Source organism: Hermetia illucens, chromosome 3, assembly GCF_905115235.1.
Source record: "Hermetia illucens chromosome 3, iHerIll2.2.curated.20191125, whole genome shotgun sequence".
Taxonomy (NCBI): domain Eukaryota; kingdom Metazoa; phylum Arthropoda; class Insecta; order Diptera; family Stratiomyidae; genus Hermetia; species Hermetia illucens.
This window is the reverse complement of record NC_051851.1, coordinates 45,965,029-45,987,788: the sequence shown is the minus strand read 5'-3', so window position 1 is coordinate 45,987,788 and position 22,760 is coordinate 45,965,029. Positions and strand designations below refer to the sequence as shown.

General features: G+C 41.2%; 1 protein-coding gene across 1 annotated transcript in view; it reads left to right on the top strand.

Annotated features, from left to right (window-relative positions):
• Window positions 1-22,760, top strand: part of LOC119652701 (neural cell adhesion molecule 1) — a 351,966-nt gene that overhangs the window by 291,085 nt on the left and 38,121 nt on the right. Inside the window, exons 5-6 of the mRNA XM_038056983.1 lie at window positions 21,297-21,497; window positions 21,624-21,745. Coding sequence (XP_037912911.1) covers window positions 21,297-21,497; window positions 21,624-21,745 — 323 coding nt within the window. The remainder of the gene's footprint in view (window positions 1-21,296; window positions 21,498-21,623; window positions 21,746-22,760) is intronic.

The window sequence follows — 22,760 nt, the reverse complement described above, 5'->3', positions numbered from 1 at the left end:
GGGAGATCGCTGGTAAATTGTGTTTTCAGTTTTTAACTTGCTGCATTAAACCGTCACTGGTGGTTGAAAAATTATTCGTTATCATTTCTCTTCCATAAGTTAAACGGACGCTTAATCCTTTACTGGCGCTCCCTTTTAATTGGTCATATCGTTATCGAAGATATTTTAATGTTGCATTTACTCTAAATAGGTTATGTTATGTGGGAAACTATTCAAAATTCAGCATTCAGCTCAGTTTTCATTATTATTGGTTCCCACAGTAAACAAAAAGTGAAAAATTAATAAATCAATAAACTAGCTCCCCCTAAATTTGTATGCAACATATTGTTAGACAGATTAGGTATCAAACACTATTGGGTAAATGCTACCGAACGGACAGCCCTGCGAGTTGTCGGCAGCGGTATATGGTATTAAAGCATCATCTGCTTTTTAGTCAATGGCGTGATCATTTTTGTAATGACATTAAGGGGTTTTCTTGGTCTGTCCCTTGTGTTACCTGCCACGTAAAGAAACCAAGCGGGATTTAGCGTAATGAACTTACATTCACTATACTTTATTTACCAAGAATAGTACTAAGAAAGTAACTTCAAACGCTTGTCCTTTACTTGGGCTTAGAACCAGCGTAGGAACAGCAGCGTACGAAGATGTGCAGAAATCCATCACTGCAATGATTTTCTTCCACCATAAAAATTCAAGCAATAGACTAGTTAGCGCAGCTGTGAGCTTCACCAATTCCTTTCGATAATAATCTGGTCGAAATGGGCGTCTGTGTAATTGATATCTTTTTGCCTTTACTATTGTCTCAACCTTTGCTTTCGTATCCCCCCTAGATTTCGAAATTGTAGGGTAGAGAAAAGCAAACTCCCCGATGCTGCCTCTTTAGAATTTCTGCATTTTTTTACGATGGAAGCTTTCCACCAATATCATTTATTACTTCTTTAATACTCCTTCGGTTCTTTATCGCTCTTCGCTTTTGTTACTGCAAAACTTGATGATTTCAAGATAAATTTCCAGGTTTCCAGGCAATTTGTGCAAAATGTGCTTATAATCAATATGATAATATATCTTTATTGACTTTATTTAAAAAGTAGCGGTATGGAGAGTATTTTGAGGCCTAGCCACCATGTGCATGGACCACTATACTACTTTTCAGATACTTGGGTAGCTATTGAGAACGGGTCTTTGAAGTAACTGATCTTTTTCGGCTCCGCACTCTTCCCCTTTCCAATCAATGTCGAAGCTAATATCGGCTTCGAAAAGTACTAATTGAGACCTTTAATTTTTCTTTTACCCCATATTGATTATATTCGGTGAAAATTTGTATGGGAGGATTCACAGGTTCCATCATTCTACCAAATTTCGTATCAATAGAAGGAACCCTTTCTAAGATAATAAGTGTGAGGTTTCGGGTTGCGCACTCCGTGCGATGTGAAATAATGTTGGAACCAGTTCACCGGCTTACTTTAGCCTAGTTTCTGTGCCAAAACATTTAGTTGGTTGATTTTGTATTTTTAAGTGGGCGCTAAACTGACTCATTGTCGTTCTGATGAGTCTAAGCAGTTTCGTTGGAACTTCAAGTTAAGATAATTTGGGATAGTGACAAGTGATCGACAGTGTCATCCGCCTATTTGAAGATATCTCTTTTATTTTACAAGTAAATTTTGATATCGACATTTTAAAAACGGAACACGGTTCTTAAAGGATTTTTCGACAATATTACGACTACAGCCCGGTCATTCATTACTGGATTACCTTTGATATTCATTGCTTTTTTATGAATTCTTATTGAAAAGACCACCTTTCCTGACTTTTTTGGACCAATTATAACTGCTTTTTCTCAGCCCTAAATTCTTTACACAGAATCATGGAAGCGGACCGATGAACTGAAGAGCGTGATGAAGAGCCTGGCGTGCTGGAACTCCGATACCGGGTGAAATCTCGGGAATCCCAGCGCCATGTATGCCATCACATGGGAGAATCTTTTATTGCGCTGGTCAGGGAAATAGAAGATGTAATGATTTCAGAACTGTATATTGCATTACAAAAGAGATGGTCGCAAATCTTCCGTCGGTCCTGTAAAGGACATCAACAGTCGTCTTCTCGTCCATGATGACGAGCAACTAAAGAGGTGGAAAGAACACTTCTCCTTATTGCATACAGTGAAGTACCTCCTCTTGTGGATGATATGGTTAGTCGCCGTAACATGCGGATACGAATTGTTTTTCCAAGCAGAAGAGAAATCGTTTCGGCCATCAACGCACTTAAAGTAAAGTCGCTGGGCATAACGGTGCCCCCGCATAGTTATTTATCGCTGCACCTGTAGTTACTGCAGATCTGATAATAGTTAAAACAATCCTGGAACGCATCAAAGAAAATTTCGAAAGGTTAGCCGACAGAGAACAGACAAGTTTCCGCTCCGAATCCTCCTCCATTGATCACATCAAGATCCTACGGACAATTCTGGAATAGTGCGTGGAGTTCAGATCTTCACTGCATCCGCTCTTCATCGATTCCGAGGAAGCTTTCGATAGGTTTCGTCACGCAATGCACCGTGGTAATATCTCAGAATATTTTGAAATCGAAGCGGAGTTCGCCAAGGTCAGATCCTCTCACCGAAGTTATTTCTTCTTGTCATCGGTGACGTTATCCATGCTGGCTTGCTCGGGACACATAAAGGAATTCAATAAACAATGGCATCTTTCCCCAAACACCTTGCCTACGCTGATGGCATCTCCTTGCTCCCTCACCGGGTTGTCGACGTTGACCAATTGGCTTTGGATGTGGAAAAATAAGCAAATATAGTTGGACTGACCATAGACACCACCGATTGACGGAGGACTAGCCTTAGCGGTCGGAGACGACCAAGAAGCAAGAGTTATCCCAGTAACTTTAAAAAATGGCGAAATTGGCAGTTAAAGCCTGCCCGCAAATATTGAAGCTCCATCGAAGGTCTCCGTCGATACGTCGCTTGCATGCTTCTGTGCTCGCCAGGCTCGGAAATATTGGAGGAGGTCCACTAAGCGGTTCGATCCCGCACGTTCCTTTCACAAAAAAAAAGCAATAAATACACGCGAGCCAAACCTGAAAATAAAAAACAAATGACTTGACCTTGTGCGAGGAGCCGTAACGTATCACATCCTCGATCCTTGTTCCTCCCGCCCCAACTGTTATGGAGGCGCCGTCTCTGATGTTCCCGCTTTTCCTTGGCACCCTCAGGCCATTATATTGTAGGATGTCCCTAATCTAAAGTGAATTTTGTGGAACTAGTGATTTGTAATGACAATAATTGGATTGTCGATAGTCAAAAATGATCGGAGAGATTAGCTCTTCGCTCTTAATCGTCAATGGCCACTTAAAGTGGTTTTTAAACTATTGACAATCCAAATATGGCCGTTACAATTGGCGCCCAACCTGGGATCCCAGATTTCCTAGGTTCAAGCCCGAAATTTCCTAGGTGCCGGTTACTTGAATCAGTGGAAGATAGCCAATTCCAGCTCACAACTTCGTTTTGTTGTGTCGGATAGAGAAGTTTCTTAATATTGTGCCCGGCTAGCTCAATCGGTATAGGATGACACTCTTAATCTCAAAATCGGGGTTCAGGCCCCACATTGGGCGCCATTTGTAAATGACAATACTTGGATTGTCGATTATCAAAAGACCATCCTAAGTAGCCGGAGACGACCAAGAGGGGACAGCTCTACCCTCAATGCCATCTCCGGCCACTTATGATGGTCTTTTGACTATCAGTCTAATGACTGTCACTACACGTTAATAATGTTAGATCCACTTTCGCCGCTCCGCCTGAAATCTGAAAATGCAATCATCTCAACACCAACATCAAGTTGTGCTGTTCTGAGCTATTGTTCTTCCTGTGTTGCTTTATGCGAGTAGCGCAGCTACAAGTCCTCGTCGGTACCTGGGTCTGGGTTGTATCATTCGAATGCACTGGCCTGTTACTACTTCAAATAAGTTTGGAGAAACATCCCATACTCATGAGGAAGATCGCGTGATTTGTTTCCCGTCGCAGAATACAAGATAAACTAATCCAGTGAAAGCGAAACCTGAGAATTTGTCCTTCTCCGTTTGGAGCTCATGTTTAAAAGTAAAACGCTAAGAACGGAATGGCATAGCTTAGGCCAACTGCTGCCATACTCCATCAAATTTTAATCTCACAACTCAGTTGATCCTAGCAAGCAGGAGAGAATACGAACTTCTGAAAATAGTGAAAGATCCTCCGCATATGCTCGGAAGGCTATATCTTTTTTTATCCAAATACCGCAGAGACTCATAGATCTAAAGATTTCTAACAGGCAGGCATTTATGAGATGATAAGCCGCAAGATGAACTCGAAAAATGGCAAGTTCTTGGTGTATCCTACCAAAGAAAGGATAACAAACTCTGCTATACAAGGTGGGAAGCCAAATTGGAAAAACGGAGTTAAATCCACGTGAACCCTCCCCAGGAGCAAAGTTAAGAGAATTTTATTTCTCTATCCAACACACCAAAACGTCGACGGATGTCAGAAGAGACTATTGTCCAAAGGTTTTTAGAATCAAAATAAATTATTAGGCGATGTCCAAAAACTATCTAGTTGACAAAGGTCAACTAGGAGGGCTGAGCTGTCCCACAAACCTAAAGAAATGGCAAAGTTGACCATGAAAATCCCGCGCCCCTTCTCATATTCCCGAGCTTGGCAACCGCAGAGGGGTGCAAGCGCTCTTCGACAGAGCACATCAGTGAAAGTGCAGTATATGCGGGTGGACGTTCACGGTCAATTTCGCAATTTCTTTGGGTTTTGTGTGAGTCATTATACCCTTTGAAAAGTCGCGGCTAGATGTGTGTGGTGAATAGAGTTAAATGATATCTTTGGGAAATATCAAGTAAAAAAAAAATATGTATGTGTAGCTTTTGAAATACTGTAGATTTTTATATTCTACTTGGCTGACTGCACTTGAGTAATTCAGGAGCTAATGCGAAATTAGGTGGTATTTTGCAACATACCGTAATTCCTATCTCCCAATCAAATTTATCCATCATTTAAGATGATTTTTGCTTGTCAAATCTCAGGCTACATACGATGGGTTAAGCCAACTTTTCGCAGAATATAACCAGTACCATATCGTCACATTTATGAGGCTCGTGCTTCTGAGGCATCAACATTCATTAAACCGCATCCCTTTAGCTCCAGCCGGGACTGTGCTGACTTTGATGTAGCACCAGCACTTTCCACCATGCGAAATAACACTGCGAAGAGGATATGTGACGACAAAATATTCAATGGCTTCCCATTTTTTGGCAAAAACTGAGAACGGATGACTACGACAATACCACCAGCAACAAAAACATCGTCAAGGATGTTTTTGGTAGGAGTGGAACAACTCTCGCGGCTGGCAGCGTACTCTTTTTTATTCCCACAAGCATACCCAAGTTATTCGAACACTGGCTTTTCGCACCAGCGATGAAAACAATAACAACCTCGTTAATTATTTCACCTTTCTGACAGTTGTAGTATTAATTTCTGCTTGACTTAATAGCGTGGTTGCATGGCAAGGTCGTATATTTCATCGTTTCTTTTGTGTCAAGCCTGCGTCCCAGTTCGCATACGGGTTCCTCCATACCACCTACCTAGCCGTCGGCTGGAGTAACTTTCAACTTGACTTTGTCTGTTGAGGAATGGAGATAATATTTAAAGCTCCATTATATTTCGTGTACTTGCCTTTAATATGGTAGGAAAAGAGGACTCCACTTTCACCACCCGCATTTTATATGTTGGCATTTATTAGCATAGAAATATGTATAATGGAGGCTGTTTTCATACTTTTTTCGAAAAAAACTTGGACTCGTCTACAAGATTGTATGTTGTTGGATATAAAACCGTTTGAAGAGCTCATTAAATATTTACCGCATGGAAAAGACTTCAACGGACATCGTAATGTCAAATTGATGACACTCAAATGTTTTGAAAGTTTTGTTTATATCGAATTGGAATGGTTTTATTTTGAAAAGCGTTTCAGTTTCCGGGAAGCGGAAAAGAGGAAAAGCGAGTGTAATTGACATACGCTTGCGTATATTAGAATTCGACCATGTATATGTATGTATGAAACCATCACTCCTTCCCTATTTCATGCATTTTATGTGGGTTGTCACAGCCTTGAAAACGGAAAAGATATTGTTGCCACATGTGCGTATAATTTAATTTGGAAATGGGATCATTGAATTTTGATAGACGTTTTCGGAGTATCAATGACATTATACTACCTCGTGGAAATGAATGGAAGAAGGATTTATGTGAATTAAGCGGAGACTAAATATTACGTAATCCAAAACACATAGAATAATGAAACTAAAAATTGCTTTTTAATCACAAGTAAAAATCTTTCATTTGTGAAGCAATCTAGTAAGAAAAATGTTTAAGCTCCCTTAACTACAGGGCCTTGTATTTACCCCCGCATGAGCAACCCAAATCCCCAGAGGCTAACCATATTTCATTCTTACTGGTTGTTATGGATATGAGCAATATTACAGTTCTGTTTTCCCTAGAGGAAATATTCTACAACTGATGACTCTATTATTGCTAGGCAATCCCATACTCACTCGCATTTGATGATTAACATATTTACTTAGCGCGTTGGTAACCTTATTCGTCATTAACGGAGTTATTAGCGATTTTATTGAAATATTTCTACCATTTGAGCGTTTGTAGTATTCACACCTCCGTGGTATACCAACTATTTCTTTCCTTATTATTTTGTTTCAAACCGCCAGAAAAGTTCATTAAATTCCAGGCAATATTTTATTTTTTTTTTAAAAATTTTTTTTTATTGTCATTTCATTCCGCAGTGTTCACTTCACTGTATCCCATCTTGACTCAACCTTTAATGGTCAAATTAATTTTCATCGAAAATTCTGCAATCCTAGCATACTGGCAGCCCTAAAATTCCATTTAATAATTATCCTATTATATAAATTGCAAATTAATATGAACATTACCTTCATCTTTGGCTCCTCCTTGGTGTCATAAGATGCATTTTACCTAACTGCCCAATACAGGCAATAGAGAAATATTTGGGGATGCGTGCGTGGGCGGACGAGTGATCCGGTGATAAAAGAATAAAGAAAATTTTGGGAATTGAAGGTCTTCGCCAGGGTCTGTGGTGAATCATATTGGCTCTGTGCGGTTCTAGTATAAAATAATTTTGATAATACTTTTAAATATTTTCCGATATCAAACTTAGCTCTAAAAATATACATTGATTCGGGCTTCGAATTCCAAAATTAAAGTGTTCAACCTGATTTGGGTGCGACGGTATTGCGGTATCGCTGCAATTAATTATTTGAAATAATAAAAAAACTTGTTTTTCCTTATTCGCTAGTGTTTATTTTTGCAAATACCGATATTTCGCGAACCACTTGTTTCCTCCATCAGGACTTGTTAGCACTGATGAAGGGAATAAGTTTTTGACACCGCGATGATTAAGGAGGTCGAGAACAAACCCAGTGATCTCGTTGTCCTAAATACGAATTTAGGTCGGTCGTCATGGATGCTGCGCTTCTCCTACTGCTAGGGACTAACCGCCTGCGCGGCATTAAGTTTGCTGAGTTACAATAAAAATGCAAAAACACTATAACAGCAAGGGTATTATGGTGATGTCCTATAGTCCATACAGGGCTGAAATATTTGTGGCACCATAAAGTGAAAGACATACTATAGATAGTGAACGATCTGCAAAATTCGGAGCGCGGGAATGGATTACACTCCTTCAGCTTAAAATTTGAGAAGTATATTGAAAATTTGAAAACCTAAAAGGGAGATGCATATTGGGCTTCCAGCGAGAGGTTTCAGAAAAGTAGAGAGTGTCGTCATTCTTCTCATCAGGAGGTAAATCTAATCGGCGTAAATCTTCTTCTTTTTCTCCAGTTTTTATTCATTACTTAGATACGAATGCAGAGAAGGGAAAGAACTCTAGCACTGAAGTAAAAATAAAATAATTCATGGAATATAACGGACTTGAAGACTCAAAGGGAATGGAAAAGCACTTACCAATGAATGTGATCATATGAACAATATATATGCGAAATAATTGTGCGTATAAGCACGATTATCAAGAAGTGAATCAGAAAGAACCACGAGTAATGCTAATTTTAGCTACTCTATAGCACTTATTTAAAATAATTTCCTTCGCTCATAATTTTGTCGATTTAGCAGCTAGAAATCCACATGAAATCCACCCTCAAAATGCATCAGTTAATGATATATGGAACATAGCGAGTCTCGGTTCTTCGAAATTCGCTTTTCCTCTCTTCACGTCTTTCAGAGAAACCTACACCCTTTTTCTACTACTCTGCATCTTGTGTTAATAGCACCACCCTCCCATTGAACACGACACAACACAGTGCATTTGTCGTTCTTTTTCAAAGTGTCACCTATCCACTGCCATTTGGTATTTAAGAAAAAATGCCATGACCCATTGAGCTCCTCCAAGTCCAAAGCAGCATTAAAAACTTCACCGATAATAAAAAGAAATAATATCGCCAGCAGAATGAAACTTTGTCAGGCTCCGCTTTGAACTTAAAATCCCTGTAAGATTTTACCTCGATGCATTACGTAATATTATGCGTATAGATAGTTTGGTAATTGCTGTTAGCTTTTCGGAAATGCCTCTTCTGCGTAGATTATTTTAGATACACTGCATGGTGCTCTGGCATGCTTTCGCAAAATCGATGAAGCGGGGCTCTGAACTCCAGACGCAGCTCTAAAACGTGATCAACACAGAAAAATCTAAAGTGGAAACTAGCTTGCTCTCTATTGCTTAAGCTTTTGAGATATTCTCGAATGTGTTCTCGTATAATTTAACTATTAACCTTGCAACAACAGAAAGAATACGTCTCCGAATGTTGCACTGATGACTGCGACCCTTCTTCAGAATCTTAACTTTCATCCGTTTTTACGTATAAGTAGAAGAAACAAGTCTGTAGATACCACCAGAGCTGCGATGGATAGTTCCGCGGGTAGACCATCAAGCTCAGCAAATTTGTCTCGCTTAAGCACATTGGTAGCTGAGATAATTTCTCTTTTGGTCTGCATATGAGAGTGTCTAGTCACGAGGTTCATATGAGATGGTCACTAGATGTTGTACGGTTGAGAACCGTGGTAAAATGTTTCTTCCATCTAAAACTGGAGCTAACGTCCCTCACAGGAGCATCAGCAGATTTGCGATGTCCAGTACATTCTTTCTTTATGCGGCAGCTCTGCTTTCCTGACTACCGCAATATCAAACTTCCCTTTTGTCACAGCGGATTATGCAGCGGCAATAAGAGCGGACGCAATACGTAAACGAAGGGAGGTGACAATCAAATGGCCGCTGCCAGCGCCTCTCTTATTTCGGATCGGAAGGACCAGTCCTAAATCTACTGCTTATCGCGAGGGGTCCATTGAATTAGATGGATTTTGCAGGGAGCCAACTGACGTTATCTGCCATCAAAGACGACGAGGTGCAAGTTGCAGATAGCAGTGTTATTAGACGTCAGCTCAGTATTCAGATTACCTATCACGATTGCAAGGATCCGAAGCAAACAAGTATTGGCAATGACTTTGATCTTTCGAGTAAACGCGCCAATCACTTTTCTTGTCTTTCTAGCACACTGACAAAATTGGCGCGGGACACTCCCAACTTTATTTTGAATTTTCAGGGATATCAAGCTCGGAGACACATTGTTTTCTAGAAACAATTAAGCCAATTTCTCTGACTGTTAGGGCAGATAGGAATAGAGCGAAGACAAGTAAGGTTGAGAACTAGAGATAGGTACTAGGTGATATATGTAATGCCACAAAAGTGATTGCACCTTAAAGTCTAAGATTACATTACTTACCGTCAACGAGGGCAATCAAACTTTATCCAAAACAATATAATATCACCGCATTACATAACATCACTGCATTACCAAACAGCATAGCATTACTTAACATTACCGAATTACAAAAATGGGTGGTGATACTACTTCAGTGACGGGTAATGCTTTGTAATGTTGAAATATTAGGCTGGGGGAAAAGTAAGAGTATTTTGTCAATAGATGGCGACCATATCTTCTGTTGTATTTATCGCAACGGGTCATACTATACGGCAATTTGAAGACGACAAACCGCGATACCGGTGTCTCTTTGACAGTTTTATGATCGTACGTTTCAGTATCAAGTTATAGTGCGTCAAAGATGGAGTCCGCCAAGGAAGAAATTCGTCATATTTTACATTTATACTACCTGAGAGGTAAAAATGCTACGAAGGCGGCCAAAAATATTTGTGAAGTTTATGAGTCCGATACTGTAACGATTCGCACAGCACAGCGTTGGTTCGATCGATTTCGTTTTCGTGTAGTGGATGTCGAAGATACACCCCGTACTGGTAGGCCAATCGTTGTAGAAACCGATAAAATTGTCGAAATAATCCTAGTAGACTAGCATGTGAGCATTCGCTCGATTGGGCAGGAACTGGGTAAGGACCATAAAACTGTTTGGAACCATTTGCAGAAGATTGGATTCCAAAAAAAGCTGGATGTTTGGGTACCACACGAGTTGACGGAAAAAAATCTCTTGGACAGAATCAACGCCTGCGATGCACTGCTGAAACGGGACGAAATCGTCACATTTTTGAAGCGGATGGTGATTGGTGATGAAAAGTGGATCACGTACGAAAATCTCAAGCGAAAAAGATCGTGATCGAAGCGCAGTGTGCCGGCCTAAACCATCGCCAAGCCCGGATTGACGGCCAGCAAGGTTTTGCTGTGTGTTTGGTGGGATTGGAAGGGAGTTATCCACTATGAGCTGCTCAACTATGGCCAGACCCCCAATTGGGTCCTCTACTATGAGGAACTCGACCATTTGAAGCAGGCGATTGACCAGAAGCGGCCAGAATTGGCCAATAGGAATGGTGTCGTGTTACACCAGGACAACGTTCGGCCTCATACATCTTTGATGATCCGCCGGAAGCTACGGGAGCTCGGATGGTATGTCCTATCGCACCCACCGTATAGTCCGGACCTGGAACCAAGTGATTACCATCTCTTCCGGTCCATGCAAAACGCTCTTGGTGCTACTAAGTTCGCCTCAAAAGAGGCTTGCAAAAACTGGCTGCCAGAGTTTTTTGCAAATAAGGAGGGGGGGGGGGTTATAAGAGGGGGATAAATCGGATAATTCTAAGTATGTTAAATAAAGCGTCAAAATTCGATTACAAATACGACATTACTTTTTCCCCAACCCAATATCACCTAACGTTACCGCTCTTCGTAGTACACATGGCGAGGCAGCTGTCGAATATCAAGCCAATGCCGATTGTTATGATTGCCTGCTCCTTTGGCTTGCTTTGGGCTGACTTTGGGTTAGAATTGGAGTTCGAGTGCATGTCAATAGGGAGATGCAGATTCATTGCTTAAAGTAATTAGTGTGGCCTGGAATGAATGCCGGTTGTTATTAAATTTGGTCTGAGCAATATTTATTAGTACAAGGGGCAGAATTGACTATCGAGACCGATGCCGATTATTGTTGGCGAATTTGTTCTCCCGGTTGGCGTTGGTGGGATGAAGCGATGATTGCAACTTTGCGCGTGATAAACAAACGTTTTAGTCACCTAGTAAGGTGATGATGGAGTTCTGTTTTTCATTCCGACTTCGCTTGCCTGTTTCTTCAAATCAATAACTGTTAGGTCACGACCTGTGACTCAATGTGACAGTAACCTGTCACCAGCGTAGTAGTGGTTTTTGAAGGGCGGCGTCAGAGAACGAAATGTCGATGGAGCATATGCTATTTTTCGTTATCATACGCTCCTCTTATAATAGTTCTATGGAATGAAAGGCTCCAAATGCACTCACTGTTCACGCTGTCGAAACAGGAAGATCTAGGCAAGCTTCGAGGTGCTTTCTGATGAAATCCATGATTATTTTAGCTATAAACTTCCAAGGTGAGTGCGCCTTTCTGGAAGTTCAACGGCCAGTTCTTTTTAGATTTACATGTTGTACAGACATTCGCATAGAGGAAAGTTATTGCGTATTGACACTACCAGTGACCTCATTTTCAGTTTATTTTATTTCAGGGTTCCGGCCTGATCTAATACACCGCTCAACTTGTAGTTTAAATTTGTTACACTTTGTTATAGTCGTTCGCTGTCTCCCATCGCTTAGCTAGAACTCTTATTGTCGTATGGTTTCCACAAGTGGTGTTTGGGATCCCTTCCCATCTAGTTGATTGGCCTTCTCGTTTCCATCGATAACTTTATTCCTCGCCCGACCATGAAACATAGGGTTTGCACAAAGTCTCCCCATTGAAACTTGCGCTGTTCTATGTCGAAGATTTCTAACCAATTATTCCACTCATTTTTCCCGTTCTTTCCCGATGGCGTGGAAATCCGCGCAGGGTTGTTGACAGCCAGTGGGATCCATTTCAGTTTAAAAACCGATTCTACTCGAACCCTTTCACCAAATAGTCAAAGCTCCTATTGTATAAGACAATAATCTTACCAATCCTCATACTTTTCTCGGAGACCTGGGTTCTTAGCACGGTTCTTCTTCGGCGAGGAGAATCCTACAAAAAATATTTAACTCACTACAGCAGGACGATTCCGAATCGAAGAAATTTATGAGTGATACAACGATGTCTGGTTATGTATAAAATTCAAATCAATAGGCAGCTGGGTCATGTAAGTCGTAGAAGTGAGGATGATACAGCCCGTTCTATAAGGTCTATTCTAATTATGTTGCTGGGCCACTAGGCAACTGTTAGCTATTTTGAATTTGTTGATGATGATGATATACACAAGAAAGCACATCTACATCCTTTTTTGTTGGAAGTAAAACCACCATTTTAATTAGAGGAAGTCTAGGCTAACAGCTCAACATTGCATCCTTCTTACCTCTAGTAATAATTTCACCGCTTCCGCTAATTTTCTCTACATATTCATATAAAAGGGCACAAACATTTGAGAGGACCGCAAAACAGCTGTCCTATTTAAGCTATGCAATAGGGCTTGCCTGCAATTAGGAACATTGCATGCACCCGAAAAGTTCTTGATACCTCACCCTCTACTGTCAAAGTTCGGGTAAAAATAAAATAAATTCAGCACTTCCCGAATTTTAACTTTTATCAGATTCTTATGAATGGATTTTCGAGTATTCGTACTGCCACCCCGGAAGTTGTTCAATGGTGTGTTTATATCCCAGGAATGTTTCGACATATAAGTATATAGACATATCCGTACTATATGTATGAATCAAGAAGTTTTGCTCGACATCCTAGCTGTATTTGCTTAGAAATATGTATTTATTTACACTTCATGGTATACACATACAGGACCGTATATGATGCTAATAAGCCAAGCGGATACAGAAAAATACATCCAATAAGGATTTGCGGAAGTTGTCCTTTTAACATCATTTCTCTTGAGAACTTTGCTGTATGCTGTGTACATATAGAAAGTTTTTTGTTGGTGAAAACTTCTATTTCATCTTCTGTGTGGAGCTTGGTATGAATTGGGGATGAAAATATGTTTTGCTGAATTTATCTCCTGAACTCTCAATGAAATGTCACAGATTGTAAGACCCTCTATGTAGGGTAGAATTTATAATACCCACATGACAGCCACACTACGAATAAGTTGGGATGATGTCCCGCTGACATGAATACACCGGATGGAAAGTACTTACTTGACGGACGAATAGAATTTCCGGACCGCCGATACGCTGCAAGCTTCAAGAGTCAATATCCGAACAAATTTATTGGAATTTCCTCAATTTTGTGCATTGGTTTGAAAAGGACTATTGATGTATGTATTCGAGCAGTGGCACCTGGATATGGATGTATATTCGTGTATCTATTTTATATGTTAGGGTCCATTATTACTATGCAAGATATATATATATATGTGAATTCTTCTTTGCATAGCTTGGCTCTATTCATATGGGAGCTTCTTGTACTTTATCTTAGATGCAGTTCTCTTGTTGTGCTCTTGTGATCAAGTTCCATATTCCATTTTATTGCTTTTTGCTCTGTGTACCCATTGCTCCTATTGATTTGCAAACATAAGGAACCTTTTGTGATTGATTTTGGTCTAACTCAGCATTGTTGAAAGCCAGATGGATAAAATCAAGCAAGTAGTTTTGCATGACAATCCCTTTGTCCATCTGTCATAAGCAAGCTGCTTAGAAATCGTTGAACTTAAGGCTATGATATTTGATGCAATAGTAAAGTCCTATATATCCAACAAACTAAGTAATACAGGACGTAATATATTACGCAGCATATATGCTATAACATGTGGGAAAACGGTTGCACGACGCTTCAGATATTTTTTTCTATAGAAGAAACATCGGGGGCGAAAGTAGACTGTTTCATTAAAATTAAGGGAATAGGGTTTTTATCTGAAGGGCCAGCCTCACCCCGCTTGTGATAAAAATTATCATGCTACACTAACAGACACTAGTTTGGTCTAGTTAAGTAAAAGTAAAGTGGCAGGTAAATGGTGAATATGTGACTACTGACAAACACAACCTACATGCTCCTGGATATAGAAAAGAGCGGCATTAAATCTGTCATCTTTCATCTTCGAAGGCAGAAAGCAGAGTCTATCGAAGTGCTATTGAGTAATCTAACCGAAGTAGCGGGTGCAGCAAAAAAGAACACGGCTAGGTAGGTAGGTATTATTGGCCGCTACGAGGAGCCCAATGAGCGCTGTGGTTTGCTGTTTTGATGTCACAAACTCCTAATACTGCGACTGCTTTTATGAGAGCAGAGAGGCAGAGTCCAGCCAGTTCAGATCTTCAAAGCTAGCCCATAGCATTCACGAAGGAAAGCAGCTCTCTACCCTGCAGCTAGAAATCTCTCTGGGTTCCCTAAGGAATTGTTTACCTAGTGCCCGTAGCCCGACTCTAGCTAGAGCTGGGCAATTGCATAGGAAATAACTGAGGGTTTCCCTTCTTCTCCGCAACTTCGGAAATACGAATTGTAGGGTATACTGAGCCTGGCGGTATGGTCCCTATGAGCCAGTGCCCGTGCAGATCGCTGTAAACTTGTACGCATTTGCAGGCGTCTGGCACAGGAGCTCACATAATCGGGTTTTGTTAAAAGTGGGCCAAATCCTTCTTGAATTGGCACAGGTGGTAAGTCTTCGCCATCTAAGACCCGCGGCTGCTAAGTAGTGCGAGTAGATTCCGCCCTTGATAGTCACCCCGCGAGATACCGATGGTAATCACCAAAAGAATGGCTAGAGCCTGGCCAAACCGTCCGCCCGCTAATTCTCCTCTATGTTCCTATGACCGAGAACACAGAGAGGATGATCTTCAACGTTCCGCCCATACTATCCAGCACATTTCTGCATTGCCCCATTAGCTTCGAAGATGTCGTCGCTGAGTGCAAGACCTTAATGGCCGCTTGGCTCTCAGTCAGATTGGCAAAGTTACATTTCTGGCATGCTCCAGCCATCGACAGACTTCCAGTATCGCCAGTATTTCCGCTTGGAATACACTGGCAAAAGCTGGAAGACCATACGGCTCGGATACACTATGTGTATTCGAGAAAGCTCCCGCACCTACTCCGCAGCTCATTCATCGGTGAAGAATACTGTGTCATAAACCTTGCAACACGCCGCCGGTGTTCTACTCTACCCTGGTTGGAAAGTCCACAGCAGGTACTTCGTTTAGGATGTTACTGTGTCTGTAGAGCTTCGCTGTCGAGCATCCGGACTCATGTAGTCTGACGGCGCTGTACGCTACCACGTATTTAATCTGGCAGTCTTGGGGTAGGAGATGCCCGCAGGACTATAGAGCCGCAGTAGCACCTGTACACGCGGTTCTTTGAATCCTATTAAGCTTCTTTCTATTGTACTTTTTGTTACGATTGGATGCACCACAGCGCAGATTGAATAGGAGGCTATACAGATCTTCTTAATCCTCAGATCTACGTTCAATCTCCAATTTGGTTTCGGACCCAGGATTACACCCGGATACTTTACATTAGAGGAAAGAGCCAATCTTTGTTCATTCAGCCGTGGCAGGTGGAATTCAGGTCTAGTTGTCTTGATGGTAAATAGTACCAGTTCCGTTTTGATTGGGTTTATGTCGAGTCCGCATCTCGCGGCTCAGAGGCGCACCGTTCGCAATGCTTCTTCCATAATGTCGCTCATAATGGACGGAAATATCCCAGACACTAATATCACGAAGTCGTCAGCGTACGCCACTACCTTCACCGCACTGCTGGCAAATGTTCATAAAATTCCGTTTATCAATATTAACCAGAACACCGGAAAGATGGCGCCACCCTGGCGCGTGCCTTTGTTCACAGCTTTAGTCTAGTGGTTACATTCCAGATCCGACTGGATTATCCTGGTTCTTAGCACAAACATTATCCAATGCGCATATCTTACTCCTCCAATCCAACGCTTCTTTAATGGTGTTGGCACAAATACAAGCAAGGCTCTGACTCACAGTCCTCCTCGCTGGCGGGAAAGATTTCGTCCAGGAGCCTTCCGACCTTTTAAGAAAGGATGGGCTCCTATGCTCCTTGGACAGAATACTACTGAGCCTTGCGGATTCGCTGGTGCTTTCAATATTCCAACCAAGACCTCCTCTTTGTGGTCTTGATGGTCGACTTGTACTTCTTTAGGCAGTCCTTGAATGGCTGCCAATATTTATGCCTGTAGCAGATGCTCAAGATTTTCCAGTCAGCTTCCAGTAGCTGGACAGATCTTCATTTTGCCGCGATGACAGTGTCTTCTTGTTATATTTAGTAGGGCACGAGACTTTGAAGGCGGTATGGAATGCCTTTTCCAAGGCGAAAAGAAAGTAAGGATTACAGGTGTCCTGTCGAATCTGTGACTTTAGAAAGCCTCTACCTGGAGTTGAAATGTGAGGAAGTATATTTCACTGCTTGATTTCATACGCAAGGGAATCAAGCCTAAAAGTTTTAACTTCAATACGCAGACCGCAGAGTGGAATGCAGAAGAACTGTCAAATTATTGATCTAATAGCTTACACATCCAAAGATATTGGCCTTGTAGACTTTCGGTGATTCACCCATTATTCCAAGTGAATCACCCACAGCAACCTATTTAGTCGGATTTTATCCACAACCAGACGGTTGTGGTATTTCTTATAAATTTTGCCGTTATATAGGCAACATTATCTTCCATTCCAATGTAGGCGCAAAAATCCTTCGGAAGATTCTTCTCTCTAACGCCTTCAAGAGTTTGCAATTTTTCTTTCTAAGAATCCAGGTGTCCGAGGAATGCTGAAATATGATCGTTTAGCTGTCAACGACTGTGCGCGGATTTCATCGTCGTAGGGATTTTTGAAATTGTAGCCACTTTATTTCTAATTAATTAAGGCTATTTTAATTAATTGTTAATTAATTAATGCTGTTGCTTCTTTGATTTTTGACACTGATGTTGCCATCATGTACATTGTATTACTTTCGTTAATGTGTAGCCGAAGATCTCTCGCCGACTGTCTTAGACCGTTTTAATATTGAATGGTCTCTGCCTCTGATTTTATCTGGCCTCACACATCGCTTACGGTCAGCCCAGTCAAGCCTATCAATTTGGTCGGAATACCGATGTGTTTATGGTTGTATCATTGATAACGCTCTTCAAGAGGTTGTGAAGAGCATTCGTCGATATTTCATCTCCAGTTATTCCGGCACCCTCCTTTTAGGTGTTACGCATCACATCGTTTTGGATGGAATTGTATGCCCAGATCATCTTCTGGAGCTTATGTAAAAGTTCTCCCTTCGTTGAGTAGATGTGACGACAGTATTTAACAGAAAATGAAAAGCAGACTAGGTGCACAGAAAGAATCCACCCTTGACGGCATACCCAATAAGCTGACAGCGCATTTTAAGCCGAACATACTATCTCTGTTGAGTTTTTCATGGTACGCTAAATAGATGGCACTCTACGTTAATGCAGAACCATATTCTTTATGGACACTACAGGAACTAGTAATCGACCCACTACTTAGATATTACGGGACTTATTTTCTTTTGGCTTCATCGAATTCGCTAGCGAGGTCAGCTCAGCGTGTTAACTTCATCGTTTGGTTTGCATAGCACCAGATCAATCATCAATGCCACAGGCTTGGTTTTTGAATCACTGCAAACGCAATTCATAAAAGGGGTGGTGGTGGCTGCAAATATAACGTATTGATTATCCTAGGCGCGTGGAAGGCGAGTTTTCACATCAAAGGATATTATATGGCAAAAACCTAGATTAGCACCCGTGATGGAGCACAGCATCTGGGGCACGTCTCCTGAACTAACACCAAAAGTTCTGCAGTTGAAGAGAGATGAAGGCGAGTCCTGCGTTCCTAAAAACTGGTCCTCCAGATTGCGGGTTGAGTAATGCTGGCAACCTTATGAGAAAGGTATACGTTATGAAGCCACAAAAGTAGTCTCACATTGGATGGATTTTACGAAGACTGACAAAAGGAACGGAAAAAAATGATTTGCAAATTTTCTTAAGAAATTGCGCTCTCTATAGAAAAGGAACTGCCAAGGCCAAGTCAATACCCAATCCCGAGATAAGGCTGATGTCATTGAGTTATAAAAGGTGCGCTGGACAGGAACCGGCTTCCTAGCGGAGAGCCACTACACCATATATTGGAACAATCATCCAGGGAACCATGCACTGGGAGTAGGTGTACAGTTACAAAAGGTTCGGAACGGCTGACTCGGCAATGAATTTAAGCTCATCCACCCGCAAAGACTTACCATCAACACCGCTGATTAGAGAAGTGACTTCACAGGCAGAAAAACGAATCGTAGGAGAACCAACAGGTCTGTTAACTCGAAAATTACCAGGAGCAACTGCACCAAGGGAGGAAGTTCTGCCAGCAAGTCAGTAGGATGCAATCAATTACACCTCGAAAATCATTTGCATAAAGAGTATTTTGATAAACTGCTCCTTAACCAGACTATGATTTTTGCAACACCAACAAAAAAAAAGCATGGTGATTCCGTAGCTTCTATAGCGGTGAAATTTACAAGCGATAACACGCCGTATCGTCATGGTTTAATAGAATGCGTGCGGCAAGTCATGGTTGAAGATGATCCAGTCCGAAAAATCTCTAAGAGGTACAAAAAGATGACTGGTATACCCTGCCTGAGATGAAGAAATGGCGTAGGTCAGGACGCGCAGGCCTGTACACTAGGAGCTCCAACCCTATATGATGTGGAAAGGCCTCGTAAATTGAGATAAGGTTTCTTGGCTGCCAAGTCAATATGCACGAATTTTGTCGCCCTAGCTTGAATTGGATAAGATTTTCGACGCAAGACAGAAAAAGTTCTGATCGACTTCAGAGTTTAGCACTCCAATATTACCTATTTTCAATTAATTAGTGGGACTGGATGTTACTGCTGGTTTTGTTTTCCTTTGGTAATGACATTAGGCTCAGCTAGATCGTCCTACCTGCATTAATATGCAGCGCAAGATTTTGAACCGCCTTGATCTCGATGAAGGCAGGTTGCACTTCTCAAGCTTCTTTTTCCATTATGTTGATATCATCAGCATAAGCAAGCGATTGGGTGAACTTCAAGAGAATAATTACTCTGGCACTTCACCGTCGCAGATCACTTTCTTTGAACAAGTTTAAGAAAACTGGACCAAGGGACATCCCCTCTTCCTAGACTATTAGTAACCCTGCCTCACGAGAGGGTCAAGTACAATGGGGAAGTTGACGAAGGGATAGCAAGATAGCCGAAAATATTGTTATTGGAGTGCAGACTAGTTGGATTGTCTGGAAGTCTTTGTTATTCATTTAATAACTAAATGTGGCAACATGTTACGTAAACACAAACTCCTTCCTTAATTTCGTATTGTAATTTTCAAGTGTGATTTGCATATCATAGATGTGGCAGTCTGCGGAAGTCTCGAGAAGGGGTGTCTTTTTCCTCCTACGGAGTGTCCTCTCTTGGAACATAAAGGTTTATGCCCAAAGCGAGAGCAGAAGGTTTCGGCTCATTAGGAAATCTATTTCGACCATATGGTTTACTGGAAGGCAGCTGTAATATATTTTGTAGGATACTGCACTCTGTTCGACTGTATATTGGAACAGAATGTTAGTCAACTTCCGCAGGGAGCACATGTTTTAGGAGGAAAGGTTGCAAATGGGCTCGACATATTTATTTTCCGGGTCCATCATTGTAGCTTTATGGCTTAACACCCCCAACTTGCTTCACCAAGGTTCGCCCTTTTTTACTGATTTTAAGTGCGGAAGACTCACCTTTAACCTTGCCAGCCTGCAGTTTCCCGATCAGGGTAACGTTGGCAGGCGGTTTTCACATTTTGTAATTCATCGAGGATGCTATTTCAACTTTTCGCTCTGAGAAGCCATATCAATGAAATACTTTGAAGTGACAATAGCCCCAAGCTAAACTTTGAACAACTTCTGCAACAATCTCGCAATAAGGTAATCAGGATCACATTTGCCTTAATGAGAGATCCGTGGCAATTGGTAGGCTTCTTAGAGATAGCAATGATATTAAAAATGAAGGCCTGGATGAGGCATTAGGTAGAGCTGAAGTACAGGAAAATACAGTTAGGGAAACGCTTATATGCCAGTTAAACTGAAAGATAGAGGGGGTAATCGGGGCTAGGAACTGTTGTAGACATAATCGATGAACGAGACCTTTCGTCCATTATAGCTAAGGTCGCCCTACTAAATAATCCTTTTCGTTTATTGTGCCGGATGAAGGCTGTAGTGAGGGATAGTTTCAGTAGGTAAAAAATACATACTGGGTTTCTAGGAAGAGTTCACTTCCGAGGAAGGGGGAAGCAAAAATAAACCCATTTCAATAAAACTTGATTTTACATAGGACCGTATAAATGCATATAATTATTAGTTAGTTAGAAAGGTCCCATTTTATGTAGAAAACTCCATTGTAAAATATGATCGCATATGCGAATCACGTGAAAACATTCGAAATATCATAACACAACAAAAAGTAGAATTTTTATGTATGTATTTCTGATTAAATCAAGTGCCGGGCTCCAGTTTGTATCTTCATATCAATCATATTCCGCTTCAGATTAAAAGGGATTCGACGAACCAAAGCAAGATGAATAAATACCCTGCCAAATATTTAATCCTCGAAAAGAAAGTCCTTACATCCATCTTTGGCACATTGTACCTAAAACAACTGTACACAAATGCGATTGTGTTATAAATAAATATCTATCAAATTTATTATATTCGACTTCAATATATTGTATTTTCACTGACATTGTTAAATATTACATCCCTTTTTCTTTTTGAATTATTTACAGGATCTTTTGTTTTATTGTGGCGACGTGGAACAAATGTGCTAACAGCTTCAGATATAATGGTGACAAGGGATGAACGAATAAGACTGATAGATGGATATAATTTAGAGATATCGAATCTAGAACCACAAGATGCTGGAGATTATGTATGTCAAATAAGTGACAAAGTAAATCGAGACCAGATTCATACGGTTGAAATTTTAGGTAGGTAGAAAGACAAGATTTGATTGTGCTGATTAATACTTTTAGAATTAATTTTATAAGAATTTCCGCGTCGAATTTGATTGATTAGTAAAAGTCTCTCTAAAAATTATTTTAATTTTTGAATAGTTCCACCAACGGTTCGAGCGGTGCCAGCTACAGGACAACTTACTGCCAGGAAAGGGGGATCAATCACGTTAGAATGCAAAGCGTCCGGAAATCCTGTACCATCAATATATTGGACGAAAAAGGTTAGTAGAAAAGTGTTGCTGTTTTCTATCTATTTTCATCTGCCTTCATTATAAGTAACACAAAAAATTTACAATTAGTTTCTTTGTCAATTGTTATATCAACAATCCCCAGTATCATAACATAATTCAAATTTGTGTCGCCTTTCACTGCTTTTCTTTTTAGGCAGGCAGGCGTGGGCTTTTTACCAGCTAAAATCGCCCTCGATTTTCCCCTACTCCGTGGAGCTACCATAAGGTTTCACATCAGGGGGCGGAGTTAGCTTACTCTAACTTTTTCTCCTATTTTCTACGCCCGACGTTTTTTCCGCTCTTCACAGTTTGCCCTGGATTGATGCAATCATTGACTTGCATCCCAATCCTCCGGCGATGTAAGCATTCTCCTCACCACATTTCCCGGTACAAGTGCTTCGCCTAAAGTTTCCTCTATGTTTCTACTCTCGTCCTTGAATCTCGGACAGTGGAAAAATATGTGTTCTGGGGGGACTGGACTGGACTTTGGACAATCGGGCGAATTGTCCAATTTGAATCTGTAGAGGTGCTGGCAATATCCCCAATTCCCCGTCAGAAAGTGCGTGAGATTAAAATTAATCTTCCCATGTTATCTCCCCAGATACCCCTTAGAGGTAGGGGTCAGTCTGTGTGTTCATCGGCTTTTTCCCTAGTGATCCCAATGCTTCTGACATCTATTTACCAATCTCTTCCTTTCGGCCTTCTTCGTCTGCGACAAAGGAGAGGCTGACTTCTAATTGTATATACTGGTCATCTCATCTGCCAAGATGTCAACTGGCATCGTTCCGGAGATGACGAATGCAGCCTCATCTAAGACGGTTCTGAAGGCAGAATACACCCTAAGGCTATCCTCCTATGCCTTTCCCCAAACAGGAGTGGCATACAGCAAGATCGAGCTCACAACCCTGGCAATAAGTAGCCTATAAGTATATCGCTGCTTTCCCATATTCGGCATTATCCTTACCAAAGCCATATAGGTGGGTAAACCAATCGTCGTCAGACAATT